The sequence below is a fragment of the Cryptomeria japonica genome, chromosome 1, assembly GCF_030272615.1.
Source record: "Cryptomeria japonica chromosome 1, Sugi_1.0, whole genome shotgun sequence".
Taxonomy (NCBI): domain Eukaryota; kingdom Viridiplantae; phylum Streptophyta; class Pinopsida; order Cupressales; family Cupressaceae; genus Cryptomeria; species Cryptomeria japonica.
This window is the reverse complement of record NC_081405.1, coordinates 663,986,718-664,000,857: the sequence shown is the minus strand read 5'-3', so window position 1 is coordinate 664,000,857 and position 14,140 is coordinate 663,986,718. Positions and strand designations below refer to the sequence as shown.

At 34.9% G+C, this 14,140-nt stretch overlaps 1 protein-coding gene across 2 annotated transcripts; it reads right to left on the bottom strand.

Moving 5' to 3' along the window:
• Positions 1-422: 422 nt before the first annotated feature.
• LOC131071975 (uncharacterized) lies at positions 423-12,146 on the bottom strand. Of its 2 annotated transcripts, none has more exons than XM_058007968.2 (4): positions 11,864-12,146; positions 10,799-11,168; positions 8,447-9,767; positions 423-4,200 (listed from the first exon to the last, which is right to left on the bottom strand). In XM_058007968.2, exons 2-4 carry the CDS (start codon positions 10,990-10,992, stop codon positions 1,060-1,062), a joined length of 4,656 nt encoding a protein of 1,551 aa, XP_057863951.2. In that variant the 5' UTR covers positions 10,993-11,168; positions 11,864-12,146; the 3' UTR covers positions 423-1,059. The 2 variants fall into 2 exon arrangements, with proteins under 2 accessions (XP_057863951.2, XP_057863952.2); XM_058007969.2 differs by having other exon boundaries at positions 8,447-9,631.
• Positions 12,147-14,140: the final 1,994 nt, after the last annotated feature.

The following is a 14,140-nucleotide window of genomic DNA, read 5'->3' as shown; positions in this document are numbered from 1 at the left end:
CATTACAAATTGTATATATTATTGCAACTAGCATCATACAAACTCCAACACAATTAACAGAACAAATAGTCCAACCATATCAAAAGAAAATTAAAATGCTGTAAGTTATAGAAGATGATTTTCCCTCACTACCTCTTTCTTGTTTAGCTAAATTGGCTATCTTTTTCTGAAGTCTAGGTTGTGGTTGGAGGTGGATGGGATATCTCTTTGGAATTTCAAAGGAATTCAGCCTCCTTTGTATTTCTAGTTTGGAGACCTCTCGTTGGTATGTCCCCACATTTCTAATGAAGATTTATGCTACTGTCATACAAATTTAGACTAACAAATTGAAGTTGTACTTATGTTCTGATCAAAAACTGTTATATAAGATTTGTTCTCCTTTGGTCATTATTCCATGCCGGATTCATTCAAACATGCAGTGATTTGTAGCTGAAATTCCAGTCTCCAGGTTGATAGATTTAAACAAACATAAAAAATACAGAAAATGGCAATTCTCATAGTGTTGCTTATTTGCAACAAAGAAGATACCATGTTTCCTTTTTCTTCGCCAAAAAAGAATTAATATACGAATACAGATGCCCATCTCCAAAAAATAGGCTTTCAGCCTTCGTAGTAGTTTTAAAAAAAGAAGCACGATGGCCTGCAAGCCAAGTTTGTTTAACTTAATTGTTCTGAATGTCAATTACAACAGGTACTGATTATGGATATTGACCGCTTGTAAAATAAGTCAATGTGGAAAATCTGAGGAACACTTTATTTTAAGACAATCTGAACTGCTTCCTGAGCATCATCTTGTGTTTCTGACTTGTTTCTTACAATTATGAGAGGTATGGAGCTGAATTAAAAGAAGCACCACCAGTCATAGATTGTGGAGAGAATAACCTTGCCCATGTAGCCTTTTGCCATCAATTATACCTGTCAAACAAGCCTTCAAACTAGCATGACACAAATTTCTCAAGCCATGTATAAGAACTTATGAATCGCAATGGAATCAGAACCCTTTATAATATTGTTAATAGAAAAATTGTTTCAAGGGGTGATCCAGCAGAATAGACGGTCCTACAAAACATTATTCAGGTCGTTCGCCCAGCCCCCTCTCATTGGTTTTAAAAATGAACTAGAGGACTGTGCAATTCCAGGATTGGTAATCCCTAGTCTTCTTAATTCTGCCTGTACCTCCTTTGCCCTTTGATGATTCAAACCACAGGATAGGGTTGATTCTTTACAAGCTGAGAAATGAGTCGGTATACTAGGAGCCCATGTATTTCCTGACCTAAACATGGAATTATAATTTGCCTCTTGAAATTGTCTGGGCTGTGTATTGAAAGAGGTAGGTTCAAGAAGTGGCAAATTTGACACAGCTTCTTCATCAGGAGTATCATCAATTATAATGACTTCTGGCTCAGACTGTGGATGTACAGCAAATGAAGGCTGTCCATAGTTTCCAGGATTGGTAATTCCTAGTCTTCTCAACTCTGCCTGCACTTCCTTTGCCCTCTGAAGATTTGAACTGCGGGCTACGGTTGATTCTTTACATGATGAATAAAGACTTGGTATGCTAGAAACCTGAGGCCATGCTTTTCCAGACCTGAAAATAGAATCATAATTTGAGATCCCGCCCACTGAATTACCCTCTTCAAATTTGTTAGGCCGTCCACTGAAAGATGTAGGTTCAAGACCTGACAAATTGGGAACAGCATCTACATCAGGAGAGTCGTCAATAACAATCACTGCATGATCTGACTGCGAATGAACAGCAGATGAAGACTGTCTTTTTGCTTGAGAGATTACACCTGCAGACCTATTAGATGTTCTATTTTCTACTGATGCTGTTGAAACATGTGGTGATGAAAATTTCATGTTTGAGTTTGTAAGGCCTGATTGACACCAAACAGGTCCTGCACTTGTTAAAGTAGCCTCAACAGATGATTGGTAAGTTGAAACTGAAATATTTTGCAGCCATTCAGAAAAATTCCCTACAGCAGATGTTGGTTTCTGGTTGCATCCATTTCTGTTCCATAATAATCTTGATTCTTGACTTCTTACGCCTTCAAAGGTATGGAACATATCCTGGTCGAAGTTAATAGAACTTTCCATAGAACGTCCTAGTTGATTATTCCCATCTTGCAAAAGGTTTTCTTCAGATGTGAATCCTAGAAGCCTAAGGTAGCTTGCATTGCGGAATTCTTCCATACTATTTGGATTTGTGTCAGGTTGCTTGGATTGTCCTCCATCCGTATTTGCCACAATCAAATTCTTCCCCATCAAACGCACAGTAGGATTTCCAAACATACTAGGTTCACTGAAACAATTTATATTGTCAAGGCCTTGATTGTTAACTAAACCTGAAGAATAAGCTGCACCAGATGAACCAAGAGATGCCGAAGGAAAGTTTCTACCATTTAAACTGCCTCTCTTTTGAATGCTATATGCATAAGGTGCTACATCCACAACCTGATTCCCCAAATAGCTTCCATTTGAAATCCCAAACGGAGAGTTATTCAGATTCTGTTTTGATCCAACTTGTTTCTCTGATGGATTGGTAGAAATATTGTGGACTGAATTTTGACCTGCCTGATTGCTTTTAGAATTACAAGCACTTAAGGTTTGTTCAATCATGAAACACCCATGCAAAATCTCCTCTGCTGTTTTTCCCTCGCCTAATTGCTTGGCAAGAGTGGAGGCCGAAACAACTTGGGGTACAGTCACCGATGTTAACTTCATGTTCCCAAAAGAGGACTGCTGATTAAGATATTGAGAATCTTTGGATGGAAAGGGTACTTTTTGGAACAGATTTCCTTGTAAGGTCAGTGGAAGACCCTTGGAGAAAGTGGAAGAAGATGGACAGATAGCATCACCAAAGACGCCACATGAAGTATTTGTAAACTTCTGAGCAGATGCTTGTGGCCTTTCTTGCATACTTCTTGGATTTGAACGTTCAGTTTCAGCCATCCATGTGTTATTAGAATTGACATTTTCTGATATTGAAGTGACTCGAGTACTATGTGACTTTGATTGTTCAACAGTAAGCCCATTGTACAAATATGTGCTACTTGAAGATGCACAGATGTTAGTAGTTGCATTCAATAAATTAGACAATACAGGATCTCTGGCAAATGAGATAAACTGTCTATCTGAAGGGCTGAGAATTGCAGAAGCATCCGTTGCTGAATTAAGGCAAGATATATCATTTTGAGCTGCTGCATTCTCTTTCAAAGCCTGATTTTGTAGGGACATAGACTGATCTCTCTCCTTTGCTGCATCATTTATGCCCACACAATTCGTTCCTAAAAATTTTTGTGGGGCAACTGTTTCCTGCATAGCCTTGCTTGGATTTGAGTTCTCATGAAAAATCAGAGAGGATTTCCCCTCATTTTCTTCACATAATGCTAGATCATTTTTGCCTTTGTTAGATGGATCCTGGAACGAAACACCCGTTATCTGTGCTGGAGTTTCAGTGGAAACATCTACTGTACCATGACCAACAACAGACGTCCTATTTTCAGGTTCTACTATCACGGATGCTCCGTGGGAAGTGTATGTTATCCGTGAATCTTGGCAAGAAATGCCAACAAATGAATTTGAATGGGATTGTGTTTCTGTTATTTCTTCACAAGGCTGATTATTCACTCCTTCAAATAATTCTGAAGGTTTTGTTGGGGCTTGACACTGTGATTGAGCATTGGCCCTTGATCCCTCTTCCATAGTAAGTGAGGTAGAGGCAAGTTCATTTCTTGAAACACTATGTACCATATCATTATGTGAGTGTAGTCTTGATGTATGTCTTTTCCTTTTGCAATCAGAATTTTCTGAGGCCTCCACCGATGGAGAGCGATCACTTTCTGACATCTCTGCTGCCCATGTTTCATTGTTAGTTTGTCCTAGTACTGTTATTTGGATGCTTTGGCCCTCAGAAATTGAAGGGGGTGCTAATTTTGAAGGTGATTTATGCAACTCTTCTTCTAGTGGACTTCTTGTGGTTTCCTGTACATCTGTCGAGCCTTTGTCATTCTTACTGTATGATTCTTGCTCCTGAGCAACTTGCTTCGAGCACATCTGCTGCTTCCTCTTTGTTTCTATTCTTGCATTTCCAGACACAAAAGGTTTCTCTTTACATGAAGTTCCTAATGATGAACTTGTAGGCTTTTCTTTGACAGTTTCTTCAATCTGAGCATGCTTAGCAGATGATGCTGCGTGAACCTGAATGTAAAACACGACAATAGTGTGCTATATTGTATAAGAGAATATAGCAAATGCTGGAAATCAAAACAAAAAAATAAAATCACTTATATGTTCAAGTGAATGTGCTATGCAGACGTATCAACCATGAATATATTGGAAGCTTCTCCCATCGATAGCCTAGTGGTCCATGGAGAAGGTCTTAGACAAATTTTTGTGTGGGTTCTGCACAAAAATTTTAGGAGCTCGACGCAGAAAAGGATTGCAAACTTCCATACAATAAAATGACTATTAGAGACTTTTTCAGTTATTTAATCTATAGTAACGTATAAGCTGATGTTTTTGGCAATTTCGTAAAAAATCATAGAAACTAGATATTGCGAAGAAGCAGAAATATCCCTAAAACAAAGATGTCTCTGCAGCCACTGTAAATTTGTGATCCCTAATTGCTACCAGCAGCTTAAAACCTTATCCTAAAGATTTGCTGCACAGAATTTTCGGCAAAATTTCAGGTTTCAGCTGTTTCATTATATAACGTAATGCATGGGATCTTGTTAGCAATAAAAATAGGAGCAGTGGCTCAGTCCGCCCACAGCTTAAATGTCGCACACATTTGCCAGTCAAAAGCGCGTTAACAGTAGACCAGTCCAAATAGGTAACAACATGATACATTGTTACGATTTAACTACAAATATGCACGATGATTAAGCCCAGGCCTCCACCCACAGCTTGAATGTGGGTCAAAAGTGCAGCCCCCTCCATGGGACCCCCCTAATTCTTCAAAAATAAGGGAGCCAAAATATTTTTACATAAAACCAGAAAAAAAAGCTTTAATCTTATAAGAAGTTTTAGAGGAAATTAAAACGTATAAACACTTTTATTTAAGATGGGATGTAATTGTGTGCATAGAGTATTGAATTTTGTTAGAGATATAAGCAGCAGAAATTTACTAAAGAAAAATAAGATTCGAAATTCAGTATGATTAAGGTTTTGATGCTGTATCCGCAATGTCTGAGCAGGCTAATTCCATGTCCTCATGGAGTTATTTAAGTCTATTTTCTGTTTAAAAATAAGTAAAAAGTGTCCCATGTAATTTTTTAATTACTGAAATTTGGAATCTTTTCCTACTTTTGTGGAGAGCTGTTGCTTAAGGCATGTTCCCATGCTGCTGCTGCTGCTTAGCTTATTTTGGCTAGCAATTGCTGCTCAATATTTTTAGGAATTATTTGTGAAGCAACTGGCCCTGTGAATATTTATCTTTGATGCTTATTTGTAAACAAAACATCTCAACTTTGTATTAATAGTATTAATACAAATTTGTGAACTTAAAATTTGAAAAAAAAATAGAAATAAAATCTTAAAAAAAGGGGGAAAGCAAATTGTGGAGCCACTTGACACTTTTGTTATTAAGCAGTCGCTACTTTCTGCTTATTTTCAGCCCCCCTTTCTTCCATAGCTTATTTCTAATTCCTAAACAATAGCTTCTCCACCAGAATAGGGAAAGATTCCAAATTATCTTTTTTTCTGACATTTAAAGTTGCATGGGAACACTTAACTCCTTAAATTTAAACATAAAATAGAATTAAGCAGCCGCATGGGAACATGAGGTTAATAATTGAAAATAGGCTGTACATAAAAAGGTAGGGATGGAATATGCAGCAACTGTTTATTGAAAAAAATGACACATGGCTTCACCATTTTTTCTCTCTCCTTTTTATTTACCTTTAATTTTGCCTCCAAATTTTATTTGCAGAAAACATTATTAAGAATTCATTTAGAAATATTATTTGAGAAGACTGTTTTAAAACAAGCAGCAAATTTTATATCCACGGAGCCACCAGCTCCACAAATTACAAATTACTGCTCAAAAAGTTGAGCAAAAGCATTAATCAAAATAAACTAAACAGCTGCATGGGGACCTGACCTAAGTCAAGCTAAATCCTTACAAAAGAATTAAAGTGGAAAGTGGAAAGATATATTGATTTGTCAAACAGTCAAATAATAGCTTTCAAAGGAGCTAAGTTGAATTTGGGAGGGAGATGAAGGAGAAATGTTTTCTTCATAACATTTTCGGTGAGGATTGATAAATGAGATCAGAGGCTATTTAAGCTAAATTCCAAAGGAAGAAAAAATTAAGCCCTACTAAATCAGATTAGAAAACTGAGGAAGTGCTTTCAATATACCTTGAAAGTGTCTTCAAACTAAAATTAAGCCCTACTAAATCAGATTAGAAAACTGAGGAAGTGCTTTCAATATACCTTGAAAGTGTCTTCTTAGAGTTTGAAGATTTCAATAGTCTGTTGTGGGTATATAATATCATACTTCAAAAAGATGGGGATTTAAAAATCCTTATTAAATAAAATTTACAGTCACAAAGCTGACAAAGAACTGGTAGAAAAATTGAAATAACTTTGGTGGTAATGAATATTTGCCTTGAAAGAAATATTGATTAAAAGAGAAGAATGGACAGCATGAAATTGATGATAAAAACGAAAACAAAGGGATTTCCGCTATATATGATTAGACAAGGAATAAAGTTGGTAGTAAACAAAGAGATTAAATTCGTTGAAGACTTATGCGAGTCACTAATGAATGGAATGCAATACATGTGCAGCACTGTAGAGACCTTGAGAAAGAGGAAATAGTTGAAAAATATTGCCCCCGATGAAGATGTTGACGAATAGGAAGCAGACGGAACACATTGTCCCGCATGCAGATGTTGATGAATATGAAGAAGAACCCATGTACATTATCCTAGGATGGATAAATCCTTCATGAAGAGATATTTTAAAGTTATTGATTTGTGTCCAGATTATTAAGGAAGCTGAAGTGGAATGTAACAGTGATCAAGTTGAGAAAGAGAAAAATAATCTCAATATAGTTAGCGACCATGCAGTAGAAATGAAGAGCTTTCCAAGAACCATTGAGATCAAGAAGAATTACAACGATGAATATATCGCAGACAACCGGCAAAATGTAATAACACAGGTAAAGTCGAGGAGAGAGGTATGCCAAATAAGAAAGTGAAGATGTAAATGTTGTAGCAGGTGCAAAATTGTTATTTAAGGATGAGATTAATCTGGATGTAGATAAAACTTCTAGAGAAATGCAATGGATTCACCAGCATATGGAAGTAGAAAATGGATATGTAAAATTAGATGAGAGCAGTGAAGTGGTAAAAAATGCAGATCTTTATGAAGATGATAAGGTATCGAAGACGTGCTTCAAGATGTTTCCAATATAGATTAATTTCAAGAATCTGTTTGACACATGGAATAAAGTAAAGATCTAGGAAAACTTAGAAGGAGAATTAATGACACTGAATCCAGAGATTTAAAGTTTTCAACTGGAGGAAAACAATGTAGGAAAAACAACATCATTAGGAATATCAACAACAAAACGCAAGCCATGATAAGAATAGTGCAATAGGTTATTCCATATTGTATTTGGAAGATTTTTCCATAGATAATTCGTAGGAAAACAAGAAAAATCAAAAGATCTCTTAGAAACAAGAAAAGAATAGATATTTCTTAAAATGAAAGACAAGAATATTTAGAATAGACATTGTATATAAAGCTCGAAATGAAGCCCAATTCTTTGAAAAAGATTAGAAAGCATATAAGAAGATTGTATGTAGTAATGTACTAATGTAAACAAATTCGATAAGGCAGTGTGAGATATGTGCAGGCAGAAATGAAATTGTTTGGCACTGAAGAAAGCAGAATGCATATATGTGAAGCTAGTTTTGTTTTCAGCTTATATTATGCTTGACTCTTTACGTTTCTTCCAGCTTCCTAATCTGTCATCACGCTGACTGCCCATGAAGTCAAAGTTGTACTAAGCCATGGCTTACTGTTCTAGGCATTGTGTATATATTAGTCTCAATAACCAATGGAAATTGAAACTCTGACACAATTGAATGATTAAACTTATCAAATTGTATTTCAATTATGATTATTTTGTAGTGCCTGCACCTGAAATACTCATGAAATTACAATTTTCCATAACAAAACAGCGAATATTGAATCTATCGAGAATGTGAGAAAATATAACAGAAATTCAAGTTGTATCTCAGTCTGATAATTGAGTTTAACTACTAGTTTTTATTTCCAAGATTTCAGATTTATTGGCATAAAAGCAAACGATAAACGGGAAAGATACATCAGAAGTCTTTATCCTTGCTGCTTTAAGGATTCTGTATCAATAATGCTACTATCTTTATCTTTTAGATTAACAAAAGGAAAATGCTAGGGGAACGACAATATACCTTTTTCTTTGATTTTTTTGAAGAAACTGAATCCTGAACATTGGCTGCTCCCTCAGAACATTGAACCAAAGTGGTGGAGGCCACTTTTTTTCTTCTTTTGGGAAACTTCTTCTGCTGACATTCCTCGGCCTCGAGGGTTCCTTTCAAATTCGACAAAACCCGTAGCTTTTTTCCCTTTGAATCTACATAGGCATTTTGCACCTTCTGTCGATGCCGCTTCCATTTTGTTTTCTCTCGCCAAATTGGACCATCCAAAGGCAATTGATTTACATCTGTGGCCAACTGATCTTCTTCACCAGTATTCTGCTCCAAATCCTCTAATGTGCAAACAGGAGCCACAGCACATATGTCAGCTAATGATCTCTTTTTAATGGTTCTCACTTTAGGCTTTGCAGACTTAGTTCCAGCTTTTCTAGCATTTGCTTCGACATAAAGACAGCGGTCTATATGGGCATTCAAGGCTGTATTGGATGTTGATGAAAATGTTCTGCAAACAGGGCATACTTTTGGTACCAAAGCATCTGGTAGAGATATTGAATTCCCAAAAACATCATTCTTCTCACCTCCATCTTTATTCTTCTCTGGAGCCTGTTCCTTCTTACTATCTTCCAGTGTTTTGAGTTCAGATGCAACCATTTTCTTTCTCTTTTTCTTCCGAACCTCAGTTCTACCCTTGGCATTGAGATGCTTGTCAGATGATTCAAATTCATTCTTTTGTTGTTTGTATATTGATTCACAGGTAATCTTCCTAGTTCCATGCTCTCCAATTGCTAATTCTAAAGAGCGTGCCAGGTCTGTATCGGCAACACAAGCCATGGCATCACTCTCAGGTAAGACCATCAAGTTCTTTTCTGTTTCTTGACATTTATCATTATATTCTCTTGGAATTGTTTTCTCTTCTATCGTATCCCCTTTAGCTTCTTGGACTTCATCTACATTTACTAGGCCTTCTACAATAGATTCCTTGGTATTTCTTCTTAAAGTTTGACCATTTCTTGCTTTCCTAGGAACCATCTTTTTCTTTCTTGGATGATTCTTCTGTTTCTTTAACCAACCTTCTCTATACATACCATTCTCGTAATCCCTAGAATCTTCAATTTTTTCTTTGTTTGAACAATCTGATATCATATTAGATTTCTTTATATCATTTCCAGCAACCAAATGTTCTTTACTTTTGAACTTTTCCTGCAAAATGTCATTACGTGATTCAAAAGGTGGTAACAGTGGTCGTCTACCATTTTCCAAGCATGTCTGTACATACTTCTGAGAGAAAGGCCAGTTGTTTTTAATATCCTTGGCTCGAACTGAAAACACATATTTTCTGCAATATGGAACCAAGTGGATTCGTATAACATACGTAATCAGTTTGTAATTCATAGTCACATAAGGTTTTCCCAAAACAATACTGTGTTCCTATCTTCTCCTGTTTTGTATATTATGGGCATTCCTTAGCTTTCATAGATTAACTAAATTACAAGCTTATTTCTGTCATGTGCAAAATTTTCAAATCGCCATTAAAACACAACTGACAAATGATTTATGGTACTTCATATACATACGAGTTTTGTGAACCAGTCAAGTAAATGAAATCCTTATCTAGCTTAAATAAATCTAATTCTCCAACTTGCAAAGTGAAATTAAGCTTCATACTATGCTTTTAAACAGTTGCGCTATGTTATTACACATCCTCATGAGTAACAGGCTGTGTAAGCTCAAAGAAAACCACTAGAATAAGTCGAGACAGTGATGAGTAGTTGCCACCAGACATAAGATCTGTATTGTGAAATCATGCCCAGCTTTAGTCCCCATTGCCCAACTAATCCAGCTAGAAGAGTAGAACTTGTGTTTCTGGTTTTGGTTTTTACTTGTTATGCTTATTAGAAATTGGAAAGACTAATTACCATTTGCAATGTCCTCTAATTTATTAAGCCTCTTATGGTGTTGTGATTAGCATCTAATAAATCGGTTGAAAGGCTTTGCAGCTAGACTTTCTTTGACAAGACCATTCAATACTATAAACAAAGTAATACTGCATAGGAACATTTAGGTTTTGATGAAGCAAGTGAAGCACATGTTACTGACTTTCGAATCTATATTTAGTTTATCTTTAAATCCATTTCAGGTCTCCTAGGTAGCCACAAAGAACAAATGTATTGAGAGTTCAATTTGAGTATGATACAATTTTCCAGTAGACCATCTAATCCTAATATTCACAAGTCTCATATTACAAAAGTGAAAAACAGCTCATATGATTATACGGATGCGAAGAATGTGATGAGTTTACATGAATATAAAGCTTTGAAGAGAATGAAAAGCATATATCAACATAATGAAGTGAAGAATATGGTGTACCTTATTGAAAATTTCTCAAATCGATCTAAGCTGTTATTGGAAACTGTATCATCACCACCAAGGTTCTCCTGGTTACTATTCTTCACCATATGATCTATTTGGTGTTGAGAAGTTAAAACTTTCAAAGATGGCGTAGCATTGCAACCCAAATTCATTTTGGAATTTTGCCCATCTCTATCCCAACAAGATGTCATAGATGTAGCTCTCAAGTTGTCCGCTATGCCCAAAAAATATTACTCCAACCGGCTGTAGCATGTACACCAAGGGTTTAAAACTGTACAAAGGCTAAAACACCCGGATTGAAAGTATTATACTAGTATCATGCGACTGACTGTGTCTTTATCTATGGCCAAATCCAAATCACTCCATTCTGAAAAAACAAGAACGAAAAGCAATAATGAGTTTCGGAAATGGCATGTACAGGGAAAAACACATAACCCAATATAGACATGCGTCAAAAAATGGCATGGTATGTTTTATTCCTTTAAAAGAAACTGTTAAAAATGCATATCACAGTTTAATGTAAAGTTGCATATGGTAGACAATGATATCATGCTCCAGAATTGCACGAAAGCCCACAAGAAAATATACACAATGTGTCTGAATACGGAATGACAGCTAAATATTATCTTGCAGAGCTCAAGAAAATGGCATTAGAATCTATGCAAACCTATAACCATGGCGGCAAAATCTAAGACAAACACTGACTCTAAATCTAATCGATATACCCATCTCAGACAAAAGGTCTTTGCTAATACTACAAGAGCTTGTTCTTTATTATTCTGACCTAAATAAACCAGTTTGAAGACTGATGCTCAAATGGGTTTGCACAGTGGTGCCCTAACTCATGAATCTGCAAAAAAAATCACATCTAAAGCAATCTACAAAGCTTTGCCATTGCTGCAGAAAACTTCTCAACATGTTTCCTTAACATCATCACCCACACAAGGAGATCTAAACATGGGTTTGTCAATAGCATCTTCATTTTTGTGTTTTATTGAAAACTTCCAGGTTCCAGCCATCAAAAACAACAGAAGACCAGAGAGAGGGGTAAAAAAGCAGTACCATTTTCTGCTCATCCAATGGCTATGTGGATGCCAACTTCTCAAGCACTCCCACCTGCTTCTGTGACATATACCCACTGTTCTACTGTGGTCTACACACAATATCCTTATGATTTCACACATACCCACCTTATCTATAGCCTCCAAAATGAGAGGTTTATCACATGAGAGGGGACTGTAAACAGAATATACGTTCTGGGTAGAACTAAGACAGCAGTAAACAGCTAGTTGAGGCTGCCTCCACACAGTTGCCTACTAAAATGAAGTCTACTTTACCATTAACATAATAAAAGAAATGGAGTATATTAATATATAATATGTATATATATTTATGATTGGCAGAATATGTATATATGTATATGGAAAGCTGAATCTTGCAGGACATTCTGACCGAGTACCTGAGCTGGACATCTGTCCACAAGATCTTTCTTTTATAATTATAATTTTTATTTAAATTAAATAGTACTTAGAATATTTATATTTTCATTATAGTGTTGTCAGTCAAAGTAAATTGCTAGCAGACAATATGACATGACACTTTCACCATGGGACCCACTCAGTATCCGTACAATCCTTCTCTCAGTATGGATTTTGGAATATGTTTTCTCTCTGTAGAAAACCCTTTTTTTTTTTAATTATTTTGTGGGGTATATTAATTTAATAATTTGGGTGGACATTGGTGGATATTATAGTCCATGGTCCCCATTAATGCAATTTTTTAACCATGAAAAAGTTAGACAAGAACTATTTTGAATTGAAGATTTTGTTGGTGGGTGGATGTGCAATATGTAAACAATTAGTAATATTTGTCACCATTGTCTTGGAGTCAATGTCAAGCATGTTCTCATAAGGAGTGCAATACTTAAATTTGTTTGGTACACAATAGTGCACACAGGGGAAAAAAACTAGTCTAGAAATGCAATGCAAAGAAGCAAGTGATGTCACATTAAAAAAAGACAAAGTGTTGATGAGTGAGCAAAAGATAAAGGGAAAAATGTGATGTTATCAGTACTTTGATGGGACCAGTTCTTTACAAATAGTGTGAAGAGAACATGGGTTGCTATACATGGATGATTGGTTTATAGAATAGTTTAGTTTTTATTTTAAATAATTAATTACAAATTGCATTGATTTATTTTAAATCCAATTTTAATAATATATATGTAATAGTGTAGAGTTATTGTAAGATTAAATGTTTATTTTAATAACATTAAATAATAGGGATGTGACTTAAGATTCAAATAATTAATAAAAACTGATGTAACTTTTTGTTTTATAATTTATAGTGATAGTGTAGTGTATAAAAATTGTGTCAAAAGTTAAAATATTCTATAATTTATTCTAATATTGAAAAGGAATATAAGGAATGTAAGTAGACGTAATTATATGAGGAGTTGGAGTTCATAATGTAAGTAAAGATGTTGTAAATGATAATATGTTATTTAAATTATTTCATTGAAAGATATAGAGGTTAAAGTTGTGTAGCTTCTATAGTTCATGAAGATCATGAGTAGTGTTTTGGATTAAGTTGTGTATAGATTTTTCGCATGAATATTTCAGATCATATTGAATGACCCATCATCAAGATGAAATGCATAGAGAGCGGAATTATATCAGAAGCGTTGATCATAATTATGCTCTATATGTATTTTCATCCTAATGATAGATCATGTAATATGATCTAGAATGTTGATGACAAAAATCTATACACAGCTTAATCCAAAAAACTACTAATGAAAATATAGAGGTTCATAATATAAGTAAGGATATCGTAAATCAAAATTTGTTATTTGTACAGTGTTTAATAGGAAAAATTAATGTACTTTGATTTGTTCTATTATATGTAAATATTTTAAAAGCTATCATATGTAAAGTTTTTTTATATCTATTTATTTTTTATAAAAGTGTGGGTAAAGGATATGCGCGTTTATAGTTATAATAATTATATTGATACAAATTTATTTTATATGATATTTTAATTAAAATTTAATGGTTAAAATTATGTATTTTACTATTTATTTTTATTAGTCTAGTCCTAATGTAATAATTAGGGTGAAAAAATAAGGATTCTTGTATTAAAGTTCGTTGTTTAATTCTAATTGATCATTATGAGCTAAATTAAAGCATGAAGTAGTTGAATTGCATGTTAGGGTTGTACTTATGGAAAACCCCTAATTCATTTAGAGCATCTAGCTTGAACACGTGAATTTAACACTTATTATCACATATCACAAAGAAAAAAATAATCATATAGTGACATCAACATTCTAGGCATATC

Bases quoted from the DNA above. Each gene is read 5' to 3' on its own strand.
- LOC131071975 (XM_058007968.2), bottom strand. From the start codon at position 10,992: ATGACATCTTGTTGGGATAGAGATGGGCAAAATTCCAAAATGAATTTG. The intron at 9,768-10,798 runs GTACACCATATT...TCCATATTGCAG, and splicing joins TTTGAGAAATTTTCAATAAG to AAAATATGTGTTTTCAGTTC. The intron at 4,201-8,446 runs GTATATTGTCGT...TTTTACATTCAG, and splicing joins CAAAAAAATCAAAGAAAAAG to GTTCACGCAGCATCATCTGC.